At 47.5% G+C, this 21,446-nt stretch overlaps 1 protein-coding gene across 2 annotated transcripts in view; it reads right to left on the bottom strand.

Moving 5' to 3' along the window:
- The window catches only part of VPS13A (vacuolar protein sorting 13 homolog A), a 2,196,319-nt gene that overhangs the window by 2,085,766 nt on the left and 89,107 nt on the right, over positions 1 to 21,446 (bottom strand). For both annotated transcript variants that reach the window (XM_078675860.1, XM_078675861.1), the window contains exon 2: positions 9,530 to 9,573. In XM_078675860.1, coding sequence (XP_078531986.1) covers positions 9,530 to 9,573 — 44 coding nt within the window. The remainder of the gene's footprint in view (positions 1 to 9,529; positions 9,574 to 21,446) is intronic.

A 21,446-nucleotide genomic window follows, 5' to 3' on the forward strand; every position in this document is an offset into this window, starting at 1 on the left:
TTTTAAAAATAAAAAAAAATAAAAAAAATAAAAAAATAATGACTGATTGGCTATGGGAGTAACCGCTGAAATATTGGTGAGGGTGCCCATCCCTGCCCGAAATCCAGTTTGCGTGTAAGGTATTAAGTTTGATCTGCTGACCCAAGCCTCTAGCTCAACCAAAAGATTAGATGCGTATAGTTTCGCCTCCACATCTATCAGTGTGATTAATCTGTAATGGGAGGGATCCGAGCGGGAACCCGACTTGTGGATTGGGTTAAGGATACTTCCTCTCCAGGCCTCTGGGATCAAACCGCATGTTATCGCTTTGGTAAAAAGGGGAGTCAGGAGGCGAGACCAAACTGGAGGGTCATGCTGAAACAGGGCATTTGGTAGTCCATTGGGACCTGGAGCTCCCTCAGGTTTTAGGTTTTTTATTATCTTTAGTACTTTTTCAGCAGAAAAAGACTCTAAGTCTTGAGACGGTTCATGGGTCAGCGTATTGTTGGCTTGTCCTCCGCCGCCGGCCCCATTTGCTGTTATTGTTCCGTTATTCGGGGCAATTGGAGATCGAATTTCGTTGTACAGGTGTTCGATGTGGGCTCTCAAAGTTGTATCCATTACATCCGAGTTATGATGTTGATTCCTGCCGTTAGTTAACTGATTGATTAGTTTACATGCATAGAGAAGTTTTGCCCAGATATGTTCATTGTACTCTTTTTTGGCCAATCTTATGTCCCTATTGTGCTCCTTTCTTGCTTTTGCAATTATAAGCAGGATTCCCTGATGGTGTTCTGGTCCCCGTGATCGTAATTGTCTGATGTACTTATTTAGTTGTCGTTTTTGTTTCCTCAAGCGTTTGGTGTACCAGGCTGCCCCCTTTAAATTTCCTGCTTTATGGCCATGGACGTGCTTGGAAAATGTGTTATTTATGATGTGGATGAAGGACTCCCAGGCCTTTATGCTCAGTGTTTCTAGATTAGATCTTTCCAAGAGGCTGGAGTATATACATGTGATACCCTCAATGTTTTCTTTTTTCCAGCAGAGGCGTTTTAAGTTATAACATTGGGTTAAAGAAGACATCGCCTTTGGTTTCTCTGGAAGTACGAAAGTTCCTAATAAAGTGAACGATTGTGGTTGATGATCGCTTTCTGCCCTATCTTTATTTGAAAGTTCTCAATGTACGGGAAAAGGTCGTAGTCCGTAAACGTGTAGTCGATGGTTGAGCATGATTTTTGGGTGACCCTTGTAGGTGCTGGGGGCCGATCTGTTGAGCTTTGACCATTGAGCACTTGCATTGAGAGATCATTCAGGCGAGCTGCGCATCTCTTACCGAGGGAGACCTGTCGATTGGAGGCTAATATGGCCTCTGTTGTGTCCTTATTGCTGTTGTGTTGTAAATTCATGTTAAAGTCGCCCGACAGTATGATGTTAGCATCTGGGTAGGCTAGTTTTAGTGTTATTAGAGATGTGATTAGTTGTTCAATTCTTAGGCTCTTTTGCTTGGATGCCGGGTGGATGTAGATGTTGAGTATAAGGAGAATGTGGAGCAACGAGGCATTTAATTTGACACATAACATCCAAGAGCAGTCTAGGTCTATTATAAAAGCGTGCCATGGGATTTCTGTTGAAATAAAGGTGGAGAGGCCTCCTTTTGCTCTTCCGTATTTAGTGGCTCTTTTAGCCGGATTCTGAAATTCTTTGTAACCAATTATTGGAGAAGGGCTTTTCTGCCAAGATTCTTGAAAAAGAAGAATATTGTACTGTGTTATGAAATCCATGAAGTCGGGATTTTCTAGTTTTGTGTGCAGGCCGTGCACGTTCCAAGAACATATATTGCAACCTTGTTATGTGTGTGAAGCTGTTGGGGTTATTCATGCCTTTCCAGTGGGGGTAACTGCCATACTCAGGTGCCGGGAACCCGAGGGCTTGCTGGCTTCAGGATGGTCAAAAGAGATGGTGATTTTCCTGACCAAGGACTCTTTCTCCTTTGTAAGGCTGCGTAGATCTGGGCCTATTGCCCCTTTTAACAGACACATTGAGTGAGGTGGTTGTTGTAATGGACTGGGATAACAGAAAGGGACTATCTTTTTTAGCTTGATGCCCCATTTGGCAAACGTGTCCTTCTGCTGCCGGATCTGTTCGATAGGAGTATTATTGGCGAATGTGGCAATTGTTAGTTCTTGACCCGTGGGACTCGAGTTTTGTTTGAACTCAATACGTTCGATATCATTGGAATTGATATGGCTCAAGGAGGGGAGAGCTTTAAATAATTTGAGCAGTGCAGTTCTATTGAGAAAATCATGCACTCCCCTTGAGACATATTGGGGGTTAAAAGCCAATTTATTATTGTTTGGCGTGTCGTGCAGCCACTCTTTTACAGAGCTCCTTCTGATTTCATTCTTCGCCACCTTGGGCTCTGGGAAAATCGGAAATAAATCTCGGAATTCCGGAATGTTTCTTTGTATATGAATTTCACCTCCCCTATTTGTTTCTGAATTACTGCCTACACCTGGGCCAATTTCCTGGGTCAAGGTAGCCTCCCCCGGTCTTGTTTCCCTTGTGCTCTTTACTGTTGATTGTGTGGCCTGAGTTTTTAGATTTTTTTCACCTTACTTGCTGCAGGTTTGAATAAACTATATATTTTTTCTGGCGGAGGTGGCTCCCTTGAGTTGAGAATTGAAGTACTTTGGATGACTAGCGGCATAGGAGGTGAGGTCGATTGCTCTTTGGGCCTGGCCGATTTAAGGCTATTTTGTGATACGTTGTCATCTTCAGGGATTCCGTTTTGAACAGATCTTAGCCGGAATTGATCTGATGCCTGGCTTGTGTGTCTGGTCTTTCTGGACTTTCTCAGTTGTTTTCTCTCATGTTTAGTTAGTGGCTTGGAAACTTTTAATTGTCTTGATGGAGACTGCTTACATTGAGCTTGAAGTGATAAGTCCAAAGCACCGGAATTGTCAAGAGTGCTTGGTGGATTAGGTGAAGGTGTAGTTGTCTTGCTTAGTTCGGTTGGTCCAGGGGTTGAACTCATTTTGCTATTTTTAAGCCCCACAGAGGAGTTAAGACCATCCAAGACCTTTTCCTTTGGCGCTTCTTTTTCGTTCTCTATTGGTGTTGGAGACTTGGTCAAAACTTCTCTTGTTGTAACCAGTAATTCTGCCAATAAAGTTGGCACTGAGGCTAGTTTATCGATAGGGTGCAGTGGCATTGACACATTTGGTAAGCTGTTTCCCAGTCTCGCTGCACCCTCAAGGTCATCTCGTTGAAGCTATGCAACTTTTGTTCCACCCCTGAACATGAATGGCGAGAATGTTCAGGAGGTCCACTTGGGTATCCAATTTGTCTGCGTGAAGAGTCATTGCCTTGCTGATGGTGTCCATTGTGTTTAGCAGGTGAGGCCAGACTGGGGATGTGGAAGGGCGATTTTGTTCTACTTGTGATTGGCGAGCGCAGTTTTCCAAGTGGTGCGTGTGCCCTGTGGGTGGCTCGCTCAGCCGGCCAGAGAATATAGTGGGTGATACCTTGTTTTGGGAAAGTGGTAGATAGGTAGAGAATCCTGGGTAACTTGATTGGCTTGATATCTTGTTGTCTACTTTGCCCTGACTGAGGTCCTGGCAGTTGTACTTATCTATTTCCGGTGAGTGGGACAATGAATCAAATTTATCTTGATTATAGGTATTTGATTTGGAGTTCAGCCGACAGGCAGGGGAGAAAGCTCCCGACACCAAAGGCTCGAGGTGATTATATTCGACTGATGTGATGACTCCCTTTTGATATGCCCATTTGGGCTGCTGTGTCCGCCTGAGCTGGGTGAAAATTGTTGTTGCTGGAACTGGCAGGGCATATCCAAAATTGGCGAGTTAAAGTGAATGAGAGCCTCAGTTACCTGAAAGGGATTGCTTTGGCAGGTTTCTGAAAGGAGGAGGGCTTTAGGTGTTTGTAATTGGGGGTGTTTGGTGTCTTTATGCTTATCACCCCTGGTATCCAATCCCATGTGCCGGGGTTCTTTCTTTTCTTTCCTTTTAACCTCACTGTTGGTGATACTTCTATCACCTAGACCAATCGTGTTGTCATCTTTTTGGAAGTCTTTGTCAGTGATAGTTGGGATGTTTGTATTGGTAACTTTGGAATGATTGGGCACGTGTCGACTCCGATTTTCCTCAGTGGTTTTTATTGCTACCTTTAGAAAGTCTGTAATCAATGCCCGTTTACTGCTGTTCGGGCAGGAGTTGTGCCTGTTTAAAGCTAAACGGGTTATCTTCTTGCTTCCAGCATGCTTGGCATGAGGGGTAGAGTCTACTGGGTTTTTTTCTGTTGTTTCTGCTTTTTCCATGGTACTTGCCTCAACGGCTGGTGCTTCTGTTGTAGCTGCGCACTCGTGCCGTGCTTCTGTAATTAATATGTCCTCTGTGTTTAGCTGGCCCAGGACTGCGGAGAGCTTACCGGGAACGACATACATACAGGCTCCCTCCTTGCCCTTGTCCTCGTCTGATCACGTCCTGCAGGGGACGTGATCGGAACCAAGCTGGTCCTGAGCTCGGCAGCGGCGACAATAGCAGCAGTCCGCAGCAGCAGTCCGAGCTCCGAGCTCCCTGACGGCTGATCGCAAAACCTGGAACCTGGCAGTTTATACAACTCTGCAGTCTCAGAGCCCGTTGGCGGTCTCGATTAACACGAGATCCAGCAGACCAATTTACTCTATGCAAGAGTTTTACTCAAGGAAGTATTATCCACTTCTCCGATAAACAAAAACACAGCCCACATCACCAACAATCATACACCTAGGATGCCAAACCGCTGCTTCTACCTCAGTGCTGCCGATGGGTATCTAACACCTTTTTAAGAGAAGTGCTCATGGAGGTTTCCTTCATAGATGAGAAACCTACTGGGTCTCAGCACTGGATCCTGGGGGGTTTCAACATATATTTGTATGAAAACACTTTGGAATTTGCAGTCATGGATAAGACACCAACCAGTCTCTAGAGAAATGAAAGAGTTCTAGGCACCACATGTTACAATAACAAGAAATCAGGAAGAAAAAAAAAAAACATTCATACAAAAAATATACAGAGATAGATGCATGCACAAAATTGGGGTGGGCATGCCCCTGGACCAACATGGCAAGCGTGTTCTACCAACCACTGGGGTATCAATTGTTTTTTATAAACTAGACACAGATTATTTCCTCATTTCCCAACTCCCTGCAGTGAAGTATTGCAGCCACTGCCCACAGCACCCATTTGAGTGAGCAGAGCAGGCTGTCCAACCCCGAGGTCACCGCCGCAGTCTACTTCCCTGGGTGGTAGGAGAAAGGGGGTACTGGAATCAGTGGGGAGTGTGAGGGTGTGGGGGTGGGGGTGGTGCCACTAGCTCTGAATATCTGGCATTCCTCAGACCCTTTAAGCTGCCAGTGTGTCACCAGAGCCGGCTCATAGATCCTGTGGGACATTAACATAAATTCTGCAGCATTGCCCAGGAGGGTGGCAATCATATAGAAGGGACACAGAGAGAGCATTCAAATAACGGGGTTGAACAGGGAATGATACCAGGGGGTACCATAGGGCAATGTGGGTGGATGTCGTGGGAAATCGATCGACAAGAGGTTGGCAATTCAGGAGCAAAAGGTAGAAGGATGATCTGGGGGATGCAATAACGTTTGCCACTCGAGTGCTCAGTGCTCAAACCATACCGAGTTCACAGCTTGCCTGGGTTCATGTTCAGGGAGCCATGATAAAGGGGCGAGGATGGCCACAAGTGGAAAGTAGATATGTGGCGTTGGGGATGGATCTGCTAAGAAACTGGGGAACCAGGTTTGAGTGTCTGCATTGGCTCAACATCTTGTGATTCACGGCAAATCACTTAAACTCCCTGTCACTAACAAATATAAACAAGCGTTCCAGTGCATTGTTTGTACACTACTGCTGCAGGTTTACATACAAGCTCTTACAAATGTGAATCATCGGTACAAGCACCAAACAGGAGAAATGCTCGCTCACCAGAGGATTAATACCAGCGGGCTGAGGCACAGAGTGAAATAGGAGTGTAGTAGTAGAAGGAATCCACTGTAGGGAGCACCGGCATAATTCCTTGTGTGATGATAGTCGAGCAGGGAGTGCAGTAATTAAAGGCAGCTGTGACTGTGTGGGTCACATACCCAGAAGCAACTGGGTGCAAGAAGGACTAGACTGCTGAATGGAGCGCTGTGTCCGACCGAGTGACATATGTAAACTAATGCGAGCCATCAGCCAAAGCATGCAACAGCAGCCTCATGAGGAGACCTACGGGGTGCCTGAAAAGATGATATGTACTGTGGCGTATGGAAGTCCACAAAGGAAATTGTAAGAAGCGCTATCCGTAAGCAGAAAATTTGTTTGAGAAGGAAATACCTACACAAGGGGTGCCTAAATGATAACCGCAGTACTGAAGGGGAGCGTGTCACATAGTGAGGTGTGGGGAAACCCACACAGGGAGCGCATTAACAACGGCGCTTGCTTGTAGGCTCCCTGGGCCTGAGACCACCAATAAATACCTCAATCCCAAACCACAAACCAAGGCAAAAGAAAAAGTAGTGCCCGAAACAAACATATATGACGGATCGGAAGATAATCCATGTAACAGGGACAGTCTCCAGGAAGTGACCAAGCAGCAAAAGGAGAGACAATTGTAATCTATTCACCAACGAATACAAGGGAATTTGGAAAAGCACTTGAAGAAACCAATCAAAAGCGATGGATGTGCTGAAACATCATACAGTAGATATTTACAGCATGTCTCGAGAGGCAGCGCATGTGCTTCCTAGGCTTGACCTAAAAGGCATGTTTGACCAAACACCAAAATCAAGAGTAAATAGTGTTAAGGAACATTGCAAGCAAACAGATGGCAGAGAAGTCCCTACTTGGAATGCTTACAAGTAAGTCTGCAAACTATCTATATTACTCTGCCGGCATCACCATATTTCCAAAAGCGAAGTTTTTGTATGGGGTGCCTGAGGGTCAGGAAGCTATTGCTTTTGCTGTGAAGGAGTATAGCTGATGTCTATTCTGAAGCCAGAGGCAAGACATCGAACAGACACAGACATTACAATATGTTTTTCACGTATGTAGACCGAGAACTTGGACAGCTGGTGCAAGAAACTCCATGTATTTCACCTGCTTCGCCCAATTTTTGTAAATTTGGAGCTCTGGATTTTTCATCTGCAGTGTGGGAGAGGGCAGCAAAAATGACTTATCTACCTAGTAAATGATGTGTGCTTTTGACCTCTTAGCATAGATTGGCACTCTCATGACTCCATCAGGAAAGTAGGTTGACAATGAGGTCTATAAAAAATAATATTTAACCTCTTGCAAGTTACCAATGTTACTTTAGGGCATCCTGCCTTGCTGTTAGGGGCTGGTTATAAAAAGTGGTGATGGAGGACAAATATTTTGCTAAAGCCCATATGTCTGTTAAATAACAATGCTGTTACAGCATTCCTTTGCAATCAACAACACAACTAAGTTATATTTGAACTGCAATATGGCATGTAAAATCCAAGTTATGCAAAATTATGCACTTAATCCAACTACACTGGTATAATGAGATGCGTTCAGTATCTGAGCCTTTTTCACACCTCCCTCACACTAAAGGCTGGAGATCCCAGTTTCATCTCATAATTATGGATTGCTCTCTTAAAATACATCTGTCCACAACTTTCAAATGAAATGCGCACAGAGGCCAGAAAGAGGGAAGGATGCACGACTGAAAGCATTGCCTGGGCAGTGATTAATACATAGAGCTTCCCACTTATCTTTTTGGCACAGCTAGAGCTCTGACAGATAGTGTCTACGCTGCCAATCATGAGATACTGTTGGCAGATGGTGCTAAAATCCCTGTGAAGAATGGACTAGAGTATATTGCCCAGAGGCAATGAGAAGAGGATTGGGCTCTCCTGATTTCCCTGAGCGGGGGTGAAGTGGATCCAGAGGGTTGGAGGAATATCCCTGAGAAATGTAAGGTTCCTCCAAAAAGCCCTAATGAACATTGGGAGTATACGGGCTCTTAAACAAAACTCTACATTCATTCATTTGTGATTCAGAGCATCCTGGCAGGCATATCCATGCATAGAGGTGTGGGTGCAAAGCGATGTATACTTGTAAGTATAGGAATTCTGCTACTACCTTGCAAAATGTATTCCTGTAAAAGGTCCCAGTAAAGAGTGAAATGTCCATGTTAAGTAACTTGCTGATTTGCGTGTGTATATACCGGATGGGTTGGGGTGGGGGGGTAAAGTGCGGAGCTCCTGGGCATTTAACCGGAGGGCAGCAAAAACCCTAAGGCCAAAATTGTTCAAAAAATGAAATCACCATCCCATCAGTTGCATTGGTAACATATATAATAGCAGACCACCTACAATAGCTGTGAAAATAAATGGCCTCTGGGTCCACAAACGTACTGTAGACTATGAGAATGTTATTGTCTAGAAAATGAATATCAATATTAACAAGCATTAACAAAGCAAGTAGGTGCGCTTTTATGATGTGAGTGACAGAGGTTTTGCCAATTATGGTTTGTAAAACATAGTTTAAAACAAAATGTTGAAAAAATGTAAAATGAAAAATATTGGAGGAAAATAAAAACTGAACATTGACATTTTTCTTAATAAATAGCATGATTTAGTTTCCAAATACTTTTCATGCAGGAAACTCTCAATAAGAGGCAAGTTGCATATGATCCTTCTAAAAAATAACGCAGAAGCCTAGTTGTGAATAAGAAAGAGTCAGATATAAAAAAGAAATCGTTTGATAAGGTCTCATTTACTTTCCCCACAACTGTGAACAGGAAGAAATGGTGCTCTGCACTAGCCAGCTGAGCAGATTTATGGACCTCTGCAAGAAGGGACATCTCCAGGTCAGGTGAGTGCAGCAACCTGCCCCTCCTCTAATGCCACCCATAATGCAGCTTTTGTGCGGCAGCGCCTGGCCTTTCATTCAACATTTAGAGATTAAACAACCTCAAACAGTAAGTTCTTCAGTCAAACTCCCTGAAATATATACCTGTTGCTGTGCTTTTAGGGAGGAGCAGAGAGCCGAGTGGGGAGCACAGGAGAATAAGGTGAGGATCTTGGGTTGGGGGAGGGGGTTGGCGTGGTGGTGAGAGATCAACGAAAACACATGCACTTCCATGGAATGCTCAGAAAAATTAAATTGGATCTCTAATGGAGGACGAGGATGTATACAAATCATCCATTTAAAACGATGGTAAAGAAGCTGGACACCAGGGAGTAACAAAAAGACATCAAATAAGAAGCTAGAAATTAAACTGACAAAAAGTCCACCACTGGTGAGCATTGTGCTGGCTCTAAGCCCACAGAAGGTTATGGGTATGTCTCACCAGTGGTCACTCGTAAGGTGAGACCTAAAAATGGTTCACAGATTTGAGATACACGTTTTGAGAAAATACATTTCATGCACACTTTGAAAAACATAAAAAACAGCCATAATTATTAAAAACTATGCTCACAAATCAAATCAATCAATATTTTTTAAAGGGTGATAAGGCATGAACTCACCAGAGCATTTTCTTTAATTTCAAGATTCTTCAAAGCAACAGCACCTGAAAGGGAAATTGAACAAAATGAAGGCCACTGTCTAGATTGGGGCTGTGACCCACCTGAACAGAGATGGAGTAATTTATACTGCACAATGTATATGAGAACGAGATAAGCAGAGGTATTCTAGCGGAAATTGTCCGGAAGAATGTAAAAAATAGAACCAAACAAATTATCTTACAAACAATAAGGCACAGCTAATAATGTGTGCAGGCAACAGAGACGCAGGGGGTGTTTAACACAGCAATACACAATTTAGCCTATCAACAATACACTGCAGCCCACATACGACATTTAACTTTCCATGCCATAGATGTATTTAAAACAAAAGACACACATGTGATGGACGGAATGCAGAGCAAATCAAACATTCACCCCAATCAAAAGATCTGGGTTAAATCCATTGTTCTTTCCCAGTTTGGACCCAGCCATATGCAAATCAGTTTTGACCCTGTACCTCATGGGAACAGTCCAGCCCGAACTGCCAAGCCAGGTCCTCCCTGGACTAGAAACAAGCATCCTGGGACGAGTTGCGGGGCATCACCCCTCATCAGCCAGGCTAGCTTTAATCCAGTGGCACAGTGACCCCGCGACCCATGTCTGGGCATACCCGGAGCACTTAGGGCGAGAAAACAAAAGATACACAGGTGCTGGACGGAATGCAGAGCATATCAAATTCACCCCCAGTCAAAAGATCTGGGTTAAATCCATCGTTCTTTTGCTCACCATGCCACCCCAGTTTAGACCCAGCCATATGCAAATCAGTCTTGACCCTGTGCCTCATGGGAACAGTCCAGCCCGAACTTCCAAGCCAGGTCCTCCCTGGACCGGAAACAAGCCTACTGTGATAGGTGCATTTAAGGCACGGTTTACAATAAAACTATAGAGAAGTTAAATAGGTCAACTAGGGAGTTCCAATGTAAAGCACGTTTTGGTGGGGAAGCACAAGCACTTTATTACTGGTTGGCAGTAGTAAAGTGCATAGTCATAAAGCCAGCACAAATAGGGTCCAGAAAAAAGGCAAAAACATTGGCATGACCATGCAGAAAAGGCAGATTTGCTACGTGGTAATATAGGAATAGTTCCATGTAAACACAGGGTGCAATTACTGCGAAACAATCTGACTCACTACATGCTCAAAACCCTAAATAATGCATTTTCCGTGTACACTAGACATAACAATATATGCATACGATTAGCTATATGATCATGATACCATGCAATGGGGAAACCATTTGACCTTGTGCAACATTACTATAAGAATTAGTGCTGAATGAAACTGTCTAAATGAACTATTATGGCTTGAGGGACACAAAAACAAATTGGTTTAGACTTTGAACACATGAGGCATCCCTTTTTTTGCATGATGATAGCATCCCTGTGCATTTCCTATCAGTCTGAGCAATTATCAGACCGGGTAATTAAACAACATAAAATGTAACTTTTTTTTTTTTTTTTTTTTTTTTTAAGATGGTCAAGCTCTGATATTCGGAAATGTACCAGAAACACCTGCCGAAATAGGCTAATAAGAGATAGGCCATGGGCACAAGCCATTACTGTCTTGGTTTTATTGAATGAGAAACGAGCGATTAATTGAAAAGAGCAGCTTGCAATGTGGAAGGGAAGCTAGCTAATCAGCGCCTAATAGGGTCCCAAAATGATTGCGAGTGACGTTTCCATTGATTTAGCCTTGAATGTCCGGCCAGCTGGGGGAGGGTGAAGGGGGTGCTCGTGCCCACAGTGATGCTGAGTCGAGCGGCCTAGGCTTCCATCACTCCTTGTACTGCAGCCAAGGGCTGCTCACACAGGAAAGAGGGGGGACGATATTACATTACAGAGCAAATCAATTCATCTATATGGGCAGTTTCAGGAAGACTAGCATCTAAACACAATGGCGGAAACGGGATGCAAAGCGGCAAGACAGACTGGCTCCATGCCATAGAGACCCAGCACATTCAGGCGGGCATCTTTGCTGAACAGCATACCTTTCTTTAAAAGGGAGATGTCGACATGATCGGGCTGCACAGGGCAAACTCATTTATAGTAACAATTGGCCTATATTTCGCGATGCGAGGAGGAAGATAGTGTAAGTTCTGTAAACGATACAGCATGTGCGAATTTGAAATGAGAATGCACACTACCATTTGGAAAGAACAGCAAAAATACCGAACCATTTATCCAAAGCGAAACATACGTTTTTGCAGACTGTGGAGAAATAAAAACCTAAACGGCCTTTAAATTGTTAACTGCATAAAAACAAGCATTTGCAATGCAATAGGTCTCGCATTAGGAAAGTGTGAGCTATTCGAATTGTTAATCGAATTTTTTTTATTTATGTGTTGTTTTAGAAAATAGATAAATTAATAGCAAAGGCATTTATAATGCCAATAGCTTAAACTTTAGCAAATGTGACAGGTATGTGGAGCGTATGTATGTTTTATAGAGTACAGTAAATGTGTGATGTGTAATTATGTGTACAGAGTGGCTTTATGTTGAGTGCATGTATGTTGCATTGAGTAGAGTGTAAATATGTGGAGTGTAATTTTGTGGTACCGAGTGGTATTTTTGTGGTAGTATTTATGTTGTATTGTGTGGCACTGAGTGGTATTAGGGGTGTATTTAAGTTTTATTGAGTAGAGTGTAAACATGTGGTATGTAATTATGTGGCACTGAGTGTTAATATGTGGAGTGCATTTCTGTTGCATTGATTGAAGTGTAATTATGTAGCATATAATTATGTGGCACTGGGTGGTATTGTGTGGAGTGTGTGTTGGATTCAGTAGAGTGTAATTATGTGGCATGTAATAATGTGGCATTGAGTGGTATTATTTGGAGTCTATGTTGCATTGAGTGTAGTGTAATTATGTAGCATATAAATATGTTGCACTGAGTGGTATTGTGTGGAGTGTGTGTTGTATTTAGTAGTATATAATAATGTGGTGTTTAATTATGTGGCACTGAGTGTTATTTGGTGTACATTGCGCATTGAGTGCAGTGGTATGATGTAGCATATAATTATGTGGCACTGTGTGGTATGATGTGGAGTGTATTTATTTTGCATTGAGTTGTGTGTAAACATGAGGTGTGTAATTATGTGGCACTGAGTGGTATTATTTGTAGTGTATGTTGGATTGAGGCAGTGTAATTATGTATTATATCAGTATGTTGCATTGAGTGGTATTGTGTGGAGTGTATGTTGCATTCAGTATAGTAAATATGTGGTTTGTAATTATGTGTTACTGAGTGGTATTTGGAGTGCATGTTGCATTGAGATCACTGTAATTATGTAGCATATAATGATGTGGAACTGTATGTGATTATATGTTGTGTATTTATGTTGCATTGAGTAGAGTGTAAGTATGAGGCGTGTAATTTTTCAAACCGTTATGTACATAAGATGCATATGTCTGCATATATGTATGCATGCATGTATATTTGTATTTATAGTGTTATGCAGATGTATGAATATATGTATGTACACAGCAGTGTGTGACTGCGCAGTGTGAGACATTGCTGTGTGTGTGTGTGACATTGCTGTGTGTGTGTGACAGCGCAGTGTGTGTGTGACAGCGCAGTGTGTGTGTGACAGCGCAGTGTGTGTGAGGCAGCGCAGTGTGTGTGAGGCAGCGCAGTGTGTGTGTGAGGCAGCGCAGTGTGTGTGTGAGGCAGCGCAGTGTGTGTGTGAGGCAGCGCAGTGTGTGTGTGAGGCAGCGCAGTGTGTGTGAGGCAGCGCAGTGTGTGTGAGGCAGCGCAGTGTGTGTGAGGCAGCGCAGTGTGTGTGAGGCAGCGCAGTGTGTGTGAGGCAGCGCAGTGTGTGTGAGGCAGCGCAGTGTGTGTGAGGTAGCGCAGTGTATGCGAGGCAGCGCAGTGTATTCGAGGCAGCGCAGTGTGTGTGAGGCAGCGCAGTGTGTGTGTGTGAGGCAGCGCGGTGTGTGTGAGGCAGCGCAGTGTGTGTGAGGCAGCGCAGTGTGTGTGAGGCAGCGCAGTGTGTGTGAGGCAGCGCAGTGTGTGTGTGATAGGACAGTGTGAGTGACACACAGCAGTGTGTGACTGCGTAGTGTGAGACATTGCTGTGTGTGTAACAGCGCAGTGTGTGTGTGAGGCAGCGCAGTGTGTGTGTGAGGCAGCGCAGTGTGTGTGTGAGGCAGCACAGTGTGTGTGAGGCAGCACAGTGTGTGTGAGGCAGCACAGTGTGTGTGTGTGTGTGAGACATTGCTGTGTGTGTGAGGCAGCGCAGTGTGTGTGTGTGAGGCAGCGCAGTGTGTGTGTGTGAGGCAGCGCAGTGTGTGTGTGTGAGGCAGCGCAGTGTGTGTGTGTGAGGCGGCGCAGTGTGTGTGTGTGTGTGAGGCGGCGCAGTGTGTGTGTGTGTCTGAGGCGGCGCAGTGTGTGTGTGTGTCTGAGGCGGCGCAGTGTGTGTGTCTGAGGCAGCGCAGTGTGTGTGTCTGAGGCAGCGCAGTGTGTGTGTCTGAGGCAGCGCAGTGTGTGTGTCTGAGGCAGCGCAGTGTGTGTGTCTGAGGCAGCGCAGTGTGTGTGTCTGAGGCAGCGCAGTGTGTGTGTCTGAGGCAGCGCAGTGTGTGTGTCTGAGGCAGCGCAGTGTGTGTGTCTGAGGCAGCGCAGTGTGTGTGTCTGAGGCAGCGCAGTGTGTGTGTCTGAGGCAGCGCAGTGTGTGTGTCTGAGGCAGCGCAGTGTGTGTGTCTGAGGCAGCGCAGTGTGTGTGTCTGAGGCAGCGCAGTGTGTGTGTCTGAGGCAGCGCAGTGTGTGTGTCTGAGGCAGCGCAGTGTGTGTGTCTGAGGCAGCGCAGTGTGTGTGTCTGAGGCAGCGCAGTGTGTGTGTCTGAGGCAGCGCAGTGTGTGTGTCTGAGGCAGCGCAGTGTGTGTGTCTGAGGCAGCGTAGTGTGTGTGTGTGAGGCAGCGTAGTGTGTGTGTGAGGCAGCGTACTGTGTGTGTGAGGCAGCGTAGTGTGTGTGTGAGGCAGCGTAGTGTGTGTGAGGCAGCGCAGTGTGTGTGTGAGGCAGCGCAGTGTGTGTGTGAGGCAGCGCAGTGTGTGTGTGTGAGGCAGCGCAGTGTGTGGGTGATGCAGGGCAGTGTGTGGGTGATGCAGGGCAGTGTGTGTGAGATGCAACGCAGTGTGTGTGTGAGGCAGCGCAGTGTGTGTGTGTGAGACAGCGCAGTGTGTGTGTGAGGCAGCGCAGTGCGTGTGAGGCAGCGCAGTGTGTGTGTGCGGCAGTGCAGTGTGTGTGAGGCAGCGCAGTGTATGTGAGGCAGCGCAGTGTGTGTGAGGCAGCACAGTGTCTGTGTGTGTGCGGCAGCGCAGTGTGTGTGCGGCAGCGCAGTGTGTGTGCGGCAGCGCAGTGTGTGTGCGGCAGCGCAGTGTGTGTGCGGCAGCGCAGTGTGTGTGAGGCAGCGCAGTGTGTGTGAGGCAGCGCAGTGTGTGTGAGGCAGCGCAGTGTGTGTGTCTGAGGCAGCGCAGTGTGTGTGTCTGAGGCAGCGCAGTGTGTGTGTCTGAGGCAGCGCAGTGTGTGTGTCTGAGGCAGCGCAGTGTGTGTGTCTGAGGCAGCGCAGTGTGTGTGTCTGAGGCAGCGCAGTGTGTGTGTCTGAGGCAGCGCAGTGTGTGTGTCTGAGGCAGCGCAGTGTGTGTGTCTGAGGCAGCGCAGTGTGTGTGTCTGAGGCAGCGCAGTGTGTGTGTCTGAGGCAGCGCAGTGTGTGTGTCTGAGGCAGCGCAGTGTGTGTGTCTGAGGCAGCGCAGTGTGTGTGTCTGAGGCAGCGCAGTGTGTGTGTCTGAGGCAGCGCAGTGTGTGTGTCTGAGGCAGCGCAGTGTGTGTGTCTGAGGCAGCGCAGTGTGTGTGTCTGAGGCAGCGCAGTGTGTGTGTCTGAGGCAGCGCAGTGTGTGTGTCTGAGGCAGCGTAGTGTGTGTGTGAGGCAGCGTAGTGTGTGTGTGAGGCAGCGTAGTGTGTGTGTGAGGCAGCGTAGTGTGTGTGTGAGGCAGCGTAGTGTGTGTGTGAGGCAGCGTAGTGTGTGTGAGGCAGCGCAGTGTGTGTGTGAGGCAGCGCAGTGTGTGTGTGAGGCAGCGCAGTGTGTGTGTGAGGCAGCGCAGTGTGTGTGTGTGAGGCAGCGCAGTGTGTGTGTGTGTGAGGCAGCGCAGTGTGTGGGTGATGCAGGGCAGTGTGTGGGTGATGCAGGGCAGTGTGTGTGAGATGCAACGCAGTGTGTGTGTGAGGCAGCGCAGTGTGTGTGTGAGACAGCGCAGTGTGTGTGTGAGGCAGCGCAGTGCGTGTGAGGCAGCGCAGTGTGTGTGTGCGGCAGTGCAGTGTGTGTGAGGCAGCGCAGTGTATGTGAGGCAGCGCAGTGTGTGTGAGGCAGCACAGTGTCTGTGTGTGTGCGGCAGCGCAGTGTGTGTGCGGCAGCGCAGTGTGTGTGCGGCAGCGCAGTGTGTGTGCGGCAGCGCAGTGTGTGTGAGGCAGCGCAGTGTGTGTGAGGCAGCACCGTGTGTGTGAGGCAGTGCAGTGTGTGTGAGGCAGTGCAGTGTGTGTGAGGCAGCGCAGTGTGTGTGAGGCAGCGCAGTGTGTGTGAGGCAGCGCAGTGTGTGTGAGGCAGCGCAGTGTGTGTGAGGCAGCGCAGTGTGTGTGAGGCAGTGTAGTGTGTGTCTCACAGTGCAGTTTGTGTGTGATAGGACAGTGTGAGTGACACACAGCAGTGTGTGACTGCGTAGTGTGAGACATTGCTGTGTGTGTGTAACAGCGCAGTGTGTGTGTGAGGCAGCGCAGTGTGTGTGTGAGGCAGCGCAGTGTGTGTGTGAGGCAGCGCAGTGTGTGTGTGAGGCAGCGCAGTGTGTGTGTGTGAGGCAGCGCATTGTGTGTGTGTGAGGCAGCGCAGTGTGTGTGTGTGTGAGGCAGCGCAGTGTGTGTGTGTGAGGCAGCGCAGTGTGTGTGTGTGAGGCAGCGCAGTGTGTGTGTCTGAGGCAGCACAGTGTGTGTGTCTGAGGCAGCACAGTGTGTGTATGTGTGTGAGGCAGCGTAGTGTGTGTGTGAGGCAGCGTAGTGTGTGTGAGGCAGCGCAGTGTATGTGTGTGAGGCAGCGCAGTGTGTGTGTGTGAGGCAGCGCAGTGTGTGGGTGATGCAGGGCAGTGTGTGGGTGATGCAGGGCAGTGTGTGGGTGATGCAGGGCAGTGTGTGTGAGATGCAACGCAGTGTGTGTGTGAGGAAGTGCAGTGTGCGTCTCAGTGCAGTTTGTAACAGCGCAGTGCGTGTGTGAGGCAGTGCAGTGTGTGTCTCCCAGTGCAGTTTGTGTGTGAGGCAGCGCAGTGTTTGTGTGACAGCGCAGTAGGAAACCTTTGAAATTGCATTGGAAAGGCTCTGTGTGAACGTAAAAAGTTTTTTAGCGTAATGCGTGCGAGCCAGGAAGTCTGTGGCTGAGATGCAAACACTTTGTGAGGCTCAGCAGGAGCAAGTGGGAGGAGGGAGTGTGTGTGAGGCAGCTCAGTGTGTGTGAGGCAGCGCAGTGTGTGTGAGGCAGTGTAGTGTGTGTCTCACAGTGCAGTTTGTGTGTGATAGGACAGTGTGAGTGACACACAGCAGTGTGTGACTGCGTAGTGTGAGACATTGCTGTGTGTGTGTAACAGCGCAGTGTGTGTGTGAGGCAGCGCAGTGTGTGTGTGAGGCAGCGCAGTGTGTGTGTGAGGCAGCGCAGTGTGTGTGTGAGGCAGCGCAGTGTGTGTGTGTGAGGCAGCGCATTGTGTGTGTGTGAGGCAGCGCACTGTGTGTGTGTGTGTGAGGCAGCGCAGTGTGTGTGAGGCAGCGCAGTGTGTGTGTGTGAGGCAGCGCAGTGTGTGTGTGTGAGGCAGCACAGTGTGTGTGTCTGAGGCAGCACAGTGTGTGTGTCTGAGGCAGCGCAGTGTGTGTATGTGTGTGAGGCAGCGTAGTGTGTGTGTGAGGCAGCGTAGTGTGTGTGAGGCAGCGCAGTGTATGTGTGTGAGGCAGCGCAGTGTATGTGTGTGAGGCAGCGCAGTGTGTGTGTGTGAGGCAGCGCAGTGTGTGGGTGATGCAGGGCAGTGTGTGGGTGATGCAGGGCAGTGTGTGGATGATGCAGGGCAGTGTGTGGGTGATGCAGGGCAGTGTGTGTGAGATGCAACGCAGTGTGTGTGTGAGGAAGTGCAGTGTGCGTCTCAGTGCAGTTTGTAACAGCGCAGTGCGTGTGTGAGGCAGTGCAGTGTGTGTCTCCCAGTGCAGTTTGTGTGTGAGGCAGCGCAGTGTTTGTGTGACAGCGCAGTAGGAAACCTTTGAAATTGCATTGGAAAGGCTCTGTGTGAACGTAAAAGGTTTTTTAGCGTAATGCGTGCGAGCCAGGAAGTCTGTGGCTGAGATGCAAACACTTTGTGAGGCTCAGCAGGAGCAAGTGGGAGGAGCAAGTGGGAGGAGGGAGTGGGAGAGGGGAGTGATATAGATCAAAGCACTTTTCTGCTGTCAGTGGCCGCAGGCTGCCAAACGGAGAGCGCGCCCATCACACTTGAACTGTGTGTGATCCGAGACCTAAAAATAAGTCATGGAGTGGCAGGGAACTACTTTTACTTTATGGGGCCACGGTCCTTTTGGGCCCCTACTCACAATTTATGACACTTTTTAGCCCGCATCAAAGGGGGTACTTTGCAAAACAACACATTTTTTTATTAAATGCGTCTTGATAAAGTGGTTTCCGTATAAACTCTAACCTGGAAAACTTTAAGTGCTTAATTTGTAAAAGAGGAGGCCAAGAGTGGCGCTTTAAGTCTGATGAGGAAATATAAGTACCGGTCCCCAAAGTGAGTGCCGATGGCCCCACATGGAATCACCGCCTCAAATTAAGCACTGGCTATCTCTTACTTTACAGCGGGCGAAAATACTGTGCTCAACCTTTCAGTCGCTGTTTGTGCCTTTATTTGCTCTAAAACAATGCGCTCAGTGATAAAAAACGAACTGCTCAGTGACTTTCACTGTGGTTTTTTAAAAATATTTTTGTGTGCTGCTGATTTTGATTGTTTGCCTAGCCCTAGCCGTAAATTAATTATTTTGAAAGCACTCTTCGAGTAAGCCTAAAACAAGCAATGGGGGAAGAGGAGGCAGCTGAGAAATGAAGCAAAGGGCAGCTGACAAAGAGTGCCTTGGTGGAATTCAAGCGCACCCTAAAGACGTACACGAAGGCAGACTTCGGCACTAGGATGGGATGAACACATACATTTGTGCGCGTTAATGGAGGGATCATTAAGGAGAGTAAAGCATGTGAAACCTCAACGCACTCACACCGGCCGGCAGTGCAAGAATCCAACTCTGATACATGGAAAGTCAAGCGTGATGGTCACTAATTTTCACTTAAGAATGTCTGCTGCTTCCAGCCTTTCCAGTCAGTCTTGTGAATTCTGTCATGTACTTAGCAGCCTTTGATGTGCGAGCGAGTGGGAGGGAACAGCAGGGGGCGGAGAAGCAGATTGCCTTCAAGGCAGGAGGCAGGCAGAAGGCTCGGGCAAGCTTGTGCACGAGAGCACATGCACTCGTGAAAAACCTCTTTTTTGGGCTCATGGTGAAACTCTTGGTTTCACAGCTATAGACTCGTCCTATTCCATTCCTGCGGAATGGAAATAGTCCGAGACCTAATAACAAAGTGGTGCCTGCCGTTTTTCCAACTTTGCGGTACAAAAGGGGGTGGTGATGGACGGAGCATCTGAATCAATCAAACACTCACACCCAGTCAAAAGATCTGGGTTTAATCCATCACCGTTCTTTAGCCCACTCTGCCACCCCAGTTCAGACATGGCTATATGCAAATCAGTCTGACCCTGTGCCTCGTGGGAACAGTCCAGCCCGAACTGCCAAGCCATGTCTTCCCTGGACCGGAAACAATCTTCCGAGGACCGGTTTCTGGCATTCCAGCCGTCTTCAGTCCGGCTTGCTTGAATCCAGTGGCAAAGTGAGCAAGGGACTCACGTCTGAGCATACCCTGCCACACTTATGGCGGCCTAAAGCGGTACAAAAGGGGGTGGTAATGGACGGAGCATCTGAATCAATCAAAAACTCACACCCAGTCAAAAGATCTGGGTTTAATCCATCACCGCTCTTTAGCCCACTCTGCCACCCCAGTTCAGACATGGCTATATGCAAATCAGTCTGACCCTGTGCCTCGTGGGAACAGTCCAGCCCGAACTGCCAAGCCATGTCTTCCCTGGACCGGAAACAAGCTTCCGAGGACCGGTTTTTGGCATTCCAGCCGTCTTCAGCCCGGCTTGCTTGAATCCAGTGGCAAGGTGAGCAAGGGACTCACGTCTGAGCATACCCTGCCACACTTATGGCGGCCAAAAGCGGTACAAAAGGGGGTGGTGATGGACGGAGCATCTGAATCAAACACTCACACCCAGTCAAAAGATCTGGGTTTAATCCATCCCCGTTCTTTAGCCCACTCTGCCACCCCAGTTCAGACATGGCTATATGCAAATCAGTCTGACCCTGTGCCTCGTGGGAACAGTCCAGCCCGAACTGCCAAGCCATGTCTTCCCTGGACCGGAAACAAGCTTCCGAGGACCGGTTTCTGGCATTCCAGCCTTCTTCAGCCCAGCTTGCTTGAATCCAGTGGCAAAGTGTTTCCAACTTTAGCCCACGCTTCTCCAAATGCATGTGTATCACAGGCACCAAAATATCTTCACACTTCAGTGCCATCAAGTATGACATTGAAGCTGTTTAGTGTGCAGAATTACATATATAGCTTTTAAGATGTTTGTATCTCACCAGGCCAGAGTAACCCCAGAAATCAAGTCATCTGGCATTGGCACTGGATACAACCACAAGCTCTGCGAGAGAGCTCGGGAGAAGGGTGCCAATAATTCGGCTATAACCAGCTCAGAAATAATAGATTTGTCTACAAACCATTGAGAATCACTTGAGGCAACAAATGTGTGTCCTGACACTATAGGCTCTGCTTTTCTAATAAACTCTATGACTCTTGGGCATACAGCAGACCAAAGACCTACTCGCCTTCAGAAGACTCCTCAAGACCTGGCTCTTCGAACAGTAGCAGCACCCCCTTCCCCTCAGCGCCTTGAGACCCTCATGGGTAAGTAGCGCGCTCTACAAGTACTCTGATTGATTGATTGATTGGGCGTTGGTATTGCACGTAGTACTGCTGCACCTGTGAATGGCAGTCAAGAGAAAAACTCCTTACGGCATGAATGACAGTTACAACACCGAATGGATGTCCTGCTGGATGACCAGAAATGTGAATGAAACAAATCAATGGCTGAGAGGGGGCAACCTACTGCCCCTTCTCTCTGTATTTCATGGCCATGATTTTAAAAGCTCTACCACAGCTAACACCGGCTTTAGCCAGTCCTAAGAAACTAGGAAACGGCTCATGCCATGCAAAGATCGAGCCTGAACTCCACCTATTCAGTTTCAAATCTTTGAATGCAGCTCATCTCCTAAGGCAACTGTTTGCACAGTAAAAGCCAGTTCTGCTGAGCAGCAATTGCACATTTGCCACGCTCTCTACTGCTCTGTACATAAACATGCACGCGCCCTGACAGGTCCCAGTATTAGAGCTCCAGAGGCAAATCAACTCTTATAGTAGACTCCTGCGCTCTCTCTGAATAACCCCATCACGAATGAGGCTCTACCGATGACTCAAACCTTCAGGGGCTTTCATAAGAGGACCACACTCTGCATTTATTCTAATTCAAGAGCCGGTTACTTCATCATTCATTAACCTATTTCTTCGTCTATGGTGATGGAAATGCAGCTATGGCAACGCTGCAGCCCGGGGTTTGTGCATTGGTCAGTTTGTCAAGCGCCAGGACGCCCCTTCGCTGGAGCAGCTGTGCGCGATATAAGCGCCTATAACATAACATAACATGATGTCTCCAG

This window comes from Lissotriton helveticus, chromosome 2_1 (genome assembly GCF_964261635.1).
Source record: "Lissotriton helveticus chromosome 2_1, aLisHel1.1, whole genome shotgun sequence".
Lineage (NCBI taxonomy): Eukaryota > Metazoa > Chordata > Amphibia > Caudata > Salamandridae > Lissotriton > Lissotriton helveticus.